The 7,077-nt window shown below is 34.2% G+C and overlaps 1 protein-coding gene across 1 annotated transcript; it reads right to left on the bottom strand.

The window, feature by feature from the left end:
• Positions 1-546: 546 nt before the first annotated feature.
• On the bottom strand, positions 547-4,440 carry LOC137827804 (disease resistance protein RUN1-like). Its single transcript, XM_068634135.1, has 5 exons — positions 3,853-4,440; positions 2,645-3,752; positions 2,267-2,548; positions 1,413-2,183; positions 547-1,327 (listed from the first exon to the last, which is right to left on the bottom strand). Exons 1-5 carry the CDS (start codon positions 4,335-4,337, stop codon positions 761-763), a joined length of 3,213 nt encoding a protein of 1,070 aa, XP_068490236.1. The 5' UTR covers positions 4,338-4,440; the 3' UTR covers positions 547-760.
• Between the last annotated feature and the right edge of the window lie 2,637 nt (positions 4,441-7,077).

The following is a 7,077-nucleotide window of genomic DNA, read 5'->3' as shown; positions in this document are numbered from 1 at the left end:
TTTTAGAAGATGGAAGTCTAGTGGTAAGTGATTCAAGTCTTGTCCAAATATTTGTATTTGATTGGATGTTGTGATTGATAATAGAACTCAATCATGCAAATCTAGTCCTTATGTGCTTTAGATCACTCTGAGTTATCTTAAAAACAATCTCAAAATACTTCAGACATATCTCCTATGCACAATTTAGTTCTAAGCAAAAGACCAATCATATTAAATTTTTATAAAAGATCAAAACACTACTTTTAAACAAAAATTTGAAAACTATGTTTATAAATACTTTAATTATTTTATAATTTTGTCAATTTATTATTAAAACTATGTTAAATTTGTAAATTAAAACTATTTTAACTTTGTACACACATAATTATACTAATTTTTTAAATAACTCCTAAAAATCTAAAAGGAGATTATCAAGGCAATGTACATAATTTCTTATATTTACTTTTTTAGTTTTAGCTTTTGTTTACATTTCAATTTTCACATCTTTGAAAAGTGTAAAACTAGACACTTAGTAAAATGATATAAGGAGTTAGATTGCCTCAGTTATTTCATCCAGAAAAATGGATCAGTGCTACAAATTTTAACTTTAATATATCAGATAGAAACCATCATTTTGTCCTTAATAAAAAAACAGTAATTTATTAATAATTATGACCTTCGTAATATTTATTTCTGCATTAAATTTTACCTTAAAAGGATTCACATTTCTTTGATGGAGTGGTGGTTGAGAAGAAATTTGCAAGCTGAAGGCTCTCCATGGTTAATCACATTTCTTTGGAGATGAAGAATTTCCTCCGAAAAACATGTTTAAGTTTAATTGTTGACGATCCTCCTTAAATACCCAACGATACCCGCAATTCTTCACCACAACACGATAACCTTGACAACTAACCTTAATTCCAAATTCAACTCCATGAAGATCATGCATGGTATTTGGATGTCTTCTTAGAAGACGAATGAATTCTTCTCGAGAGTAAAACACTGTGAACAAGTGATCTAATTCAACTGTCACCAGATCCTTCTTGGAAAGTATATCAACTTCTGAATAAACTTTTGGCCAAAGGTAGACATTATTGACACCGTATGCAATAGTAATGAAATCAAAATGATGATATCCTTCACCCAAATTCATAGGATTTTCATGTGTGACAAATAGAACACAAATGGCAATACCTATCCAATTTGGGTCATCCATAACAGCAGATGGATCCACACTAATTGAATCACTTGCATTTTGTTTATTGAACCACTTTGGAATTTGAGTTCCAGGAATAACAATTAACATCTCACGTATCTCATATGAGAAAATAGGAGGCTGTAAGTAAACCTGAAACCACCAAATTCAAATTCAGTTATAGATAAATAGTGTACACAGAAAAAGTGATAAAGGAAATAAAGGATGGAGTTGTCACCTCAAGATTTTGCATGATCCAAGAAAAAAGTATGCCATAACAGTGTTCCGTATCACTCAACTTGGGGCAATCAAAAATGAATAATCCACTGTACATGCTGTCAATTATGTATCCTTTTATTGTCGGAAGCTCAGGCAAATATTTCAGTTCCTTGCAGTGTTCCAATCTCAAATTTTTAAGATTGGAAAGTTGATTGATGGTGCTTGGTAGTGTCACAAATTTGTTTCCCCCCAAATTTAATATTACTAAAGAACGCAAGTTCCCAATTTCATCTGGGATTTGAAGTAGATTGCAGAAGCTTATATCAAGATACGACAAACATGGGACACAAGACAAAGAAGACAATAACAAACCAAATGAATCTTGAGGTTTTGGTTGGGAGAAAAATTGGAAAGGCAACATTAGAAGTTTGTATACAGAGGATGTTGGCAATTGGATCACATTTGTATTTTTATCAACTTTCTCCAGATATTTTGTGTGCCTTGGGTCCATTAACATCTTACTATTTAGTAATTTTGAACAACCAGAGATACTTAAGCAATTAAGAGAACTGAGCCCAGATATGACATTCAGATTAAGGACAAGTTTTTTACAATTTCCCAAATTCAAATGACAAAGTTCTCTTAGAACAGCAATGGATGGATGAATCTCAACAATTTCTATACATCCTTCAAGATTGAGAATCGTAAGACGTGGAACCTCAGTTAAGTCTGGCACCTCAATAAGATTTTTTGAGTGACTCAGATCCAGCCATCTCAAATTAGGCAGACACTGAAAGTGAAACACAGCAATATATAGTACCTTTTGCTTTGTTCTAGAAAGTTGAGAAAATATGACATAACAATATATAGTACCTTTTTTCCTTCCCACAATTGTTTGATATGGCTATCCGGCAGCATTAGTTCTACAAGTTGATCTGGATGGAAAGTTGGTGGCAAAGACATGAAAGGAAAGTGATTCCAAAATAGATATCTCAGTTCATTGGAAATATAATTGAGAGTTCCAAAACAGTTCACATTTTGAAGAATGAGCAACTCTAGGTGATTCATTTTTGAGAGAGCATCCACTCTTATTCTTTCTTGGAGAAACTCTTCTTTGTCTTTGTCAATAACTATAGCTTCAACATTTCTGGCTTCCTAAAACATTTTATGGAGGAAAAAAATATTACAAATAATTTTATAAAGTTTTGAAAAATAACGAGCTAAGAATGTATATTAAAAGAATTATTTTACCTTATTTAGTTTCATGACTTTTTGGAAATCATTGTAACTCCATAACCTACTCCACTTTCCTGGTTCATTGAGGGCTTTTTCTCGGACAACACTCTTACCCAACTCTTTCAACAAGTCATGCATTTCAATCTCCCCTCCTCGACGACTTATAAGTGATTTCTCAATGAGAACTTTCATACCAATGTCAGGATAAAATTGTCGATATTCTAGATGCTTATTCACTTTTGACTCCCCAAAGAAATAATAACTGGATAAGAAACAAGCAATATCTAAAAATATTTCTTTCTCTAGATTCTCCAATCCATCAAAACTTATTCGCAACACATTCATGATATCTTTGTTTGGATTTTCTTTCATTCTAGTCAATGCACTTCTCCACTCAGAAACATCTCGATCAAGTAAAAATGAGCCCAATACTTTAATTGCTAATGGAAGACCTTTCACATACTTCAGAACATCAAATGCCAACTCTTTATATTCTAACTTGATATCGATAGATTTGAAAGCTTTTTTACAAAGTAATTGAAGAGCTTGAGTGTCATCCAAAAATTGAACATTGTAAACTTCATTTACTCTGTAATTTTGTAAGATACGACAATCTCTAGAAATTATGATGATTCTACTCCCTGCACCTAGATATTCAGGATGCAAACCCAATTTCTCTAATTGTTCCACTTTATCAACATTGTCAAGAACAACAAGCGTCTTTAAGTGACGTAGCCTAGTTTTCAACAACATAGTTCCATAAGAAATATGGTGTATCTCAATATTTCCTTGATTTAGAACTTGACAAAGAAGTTGTTTCTGTGCAGATGTTGCTCCAAGATCCAAACAAATTTTGCTTAAATCATCAATGTAACAACAACCATTATATTGATGAGAGATTTTATTAAACAATGCAGTTACAAGCGTCGTCTTTCCTATTCCACCCATCCCACAAATTCCCACAAGTCGAACATTATCACTTACACTCAAATCAAGAAGTTCTTCCAATTGTTTAACACGAGAATGCATATCAACTAAATCATCTCCGAAACTCCAAATTTGATTTCGACCCAATATGTGGATTACCTTTTCAACAACGTTTTCAATTTCTTCATATTGTTGCCTGTGCAGCCAAAGTTCAATAATCACTAAGAGCTTAGTTAAGACTTTAAAAAACAAAATAAAATTATAACATATATAAAAGTATGATTATGTGTACTTACTTATTTTGAACATCCCACCCACAACGATCACTACATGTTTTGAGAGCTGCCCTCCATTTTTTTACCATTTCCAAGTCATCTTTGAACCTTTCTTCGTGTTCATCAAAAGCTTTTGCGAACTCCCCGGTCTGTTTTCGGACCTCAGAAGGAGTGACATCATAGAAAATAGGGAGCAAGCTTCGACCCGTTTCTTCAACCCATTCAACAATCTTCGTAAGCTCTTTCATGCACCATGTGGATGAAGCATAGTCCTTTGAGAAGACAACAATGAAAACTTGTGATCCTTCAATTGCGTACAAGAGCTCAGGCTCCAAGAAGTCCCCTTTCTCGATTGTTTGGTCATCTTTGAAGGCAACAACTCCTTTTCTCTGAAGGGCTGCAAAAAGATGATTTGTGAAACCGTTACGAGTATCTGCACCTCTAAAGCTAACAAACACATCAAATTTCTGAGCGTGTGATGAAGAGCTGCGTTTGTTGGAAGCCATTGCAGAAGGTGAAAACTCACCTGCTTAAAGAGATAATGCCCGTATACAATAGTACTCCGAAGGTATCAGTCGGAGTCAAGTCTTTATTTATTCAACAGATGATAAAGCGCGTGCAAATGAACCTCTATTTATTACTCTAGCTACCCGCCAGCGTATCTTAAAGAAGTCCACAACTCAATAAAAATATCTTTCTCTTTTTCACGGTTTGTCTTTCGATTCTTTACACTACGATAAGAACAATCTTCGCAAGCCATTAAACTTTATGGCTTTTACTATAAGTCATATTAATAATTTTCTTCATCTAATGACGTGATGAATCCCTTATTAATATTGAGCAACCTAAAAAAAACATATATGAAGTACCTATTCTAAAAGAATTAAAAGTCACACGGTATATAATTGTTGTTTAAACGTAGAATAAATAATAATTTTATAAGTGTAGTTTAAAGACTACTAAATACCACACTTTATAAAATCATTGATTATTTATACCACATTTTTTTAAAATATATGCATAACCAATAAAATTGTAGCTTAAAAGTGGTCATGTGTATAAAAATTAGCCTAAAAAGGAAAAAGAAAACATTTTATAAAAGTGTTGCCCCCAAATAATAAAAATGTGGCTTTTAAGTGATTATTTTAAATTATATTTAACTAAAATTGTCTTTAATATAGACAATGATTTTTAAAACATGGTTAGTTTAGTCCACGTTTATAAAATTATGGATACTTTAAAGTATATTTAATTATTCCATTAATAAAAATAAAATTATAAAATATAAAATATTCTTTTCAATTCTAAATATATAATATATTTGCGTTATTTTTCATTATCCAACATATTTCCAAATCTAAATCACAAGTTTTCGGTGATTTATAAATCGAAATTCAAATCTTAGTTATAAAATTAAAATTTAAAATTATTATTATTATTATAATAATAGTTAATATTATTATTCGATGAACTCCAAGTTACCATTGCTGACCACGTTCTCGGATCACCCAAAGAGGAGCAAGTAAAAAAAAATTCCTTGACTTTTAGTGTCATGGAAATTTGTGTGAAGTTTTGCACTATTTTACTTTTGTATATCTATTTGCAAAATGCTCCAAAGGCAAGCCCACTAAGATACACTATAATACTTTTTCCAATTCTTAGTGTGAAAGTATATCAATTGATTCAGTGTCACTTTCACTTTCATTTTCACTTACAGTTCGTATAGTTATTTTTTGTTCATTGAAAGGTAACTACCATATCTGATGGAAGAGGCCCCAGCACCCAAAAGAGCGTCTAGGATCAACCTTGCATGAAAGACAACCAAGAGAGCGTCTAAGACCAACCTTGCATAGAGGGCACCCACAAGAAGCGTCTAAGCCACAAAAGAAGCGTCTAGGCCACACAAGGAGCGTATAAGAGAGTTGACATCCAAGAAGGGTGACGTCCAAGAAGGCCTAACAAAGTGTAACTTAGTCTTATTTGTGGTGTAAATAGCATAACCTTATGAACCTTTGTTTAAATTCTGCAAATTAGGATTAAGAAGGAGTTAACCTGGATTAGCTACGGTTTCTAGAAGCTCTCCACTAATCTAGGACGTCCATGTGCAAGTTAGGAGGCCATGTGCACCCATGTGCCATGTGCTCCATGTGCCTCCATGTGTTACTCTTTTGCATTTCATTTGGCTTGCATTTGCTCATCATTTAGGTCATCATTTCAGGTCCTCCTTAGCCTATAAAAGGAGGAGCCAACCTCATGTATTTCAAGATTGAATAGAGTATTGTTATGCTGCCAAATTTGAGCCATACACTACTCCTTGCCTAGCATCTAGGTTTTAATCTTCACTTCATCACCTTCAAAGGGGCTGACCGAACCTCCCCAATTCCCGACTCTCATGCACCTTCAAGGCACCCATACTTCCTAGGAAGGCCTTGCTTATCATCTCCTCCACAAGCTTCCGCAAGTTTCATCACCAAAACTCAAAGAAGAGCTCATAGGAATGCCATCATTTGGTATCAGAGCTATGGTTCTTCAAAGATGAGTATCTCACTAGCGCAGAAATGCTAATCAAATGCGGCTATTTTACATTTACAAATGCGGTTATAGAGCCGCATTTGATCAGCACGCAGTTGTAAATCAGAGAAATACAAATGCGGCTATAGAGCCGCATTTGTAAATGCGATTTACGAATGCGGTTATTTGAAATAACCGCATTTGTATATTCTTTTGAATGAGCTCGCATTTGTATATTCTTCTGAATGAGCTGGGGTTTTAGGGGCACGTTGTTGGTGAAGAGTGGAAGGGGAGAAGAGGAAACACGGCAGCTGCGGCGAGTGCGGCGGCGGAAGCGGCGAGAGCGAAATGCGACAGCGGCGGAAGCAATGGAAGAGTACACCTTCAAAATGCAGAGCGAAACCCATTAAAAACGAAAGCAATATGGAAAGCGAAAGCCATTGAAGTTCAATGCAATTGTTAGGAGCAATGGAAACAAGAGAATAAGGGGCAATGCAGTTACGTACCTTCGAAAATGAAGAACTTCGCAACCAGAGAAAACGAAGAACAGATATGAGCGCAAACGAAGAATGAACGAAACTGTTGAGCGCCTAAAATTTTTAGGGTAAAAACCATTTACAAATGCGGTTATTTAAATAACCGCATTTGTAAATCAAAATAATTTCAAAAATGCCACCGCGTTTTTTACGAATGCGTTTAAGCGCTGAACCGCATTAAATAAGGAGCATTCTTTTC

This window comes from Phaseolus vulgaris, chromosome 11 (assembly GCF_000499845.2).
Source record: "Phaseolus vulgaris cultivar G19833 chromosome 11, P. vulgaris v2.0, whole genome shotgun sequence".
Lineage (NCBI taxonomy): Eukaryota > Viridiplantae > Streptophyta > Magnoliopsida > Fabales > Fabaceae > Phaseolus > Phaseolus vulgaris.
The sequence above is the reverse complement of the archived record's forward strand: the minus strand, read 5'-3'. Positions and strand labels throughout refer to the sequence as shown.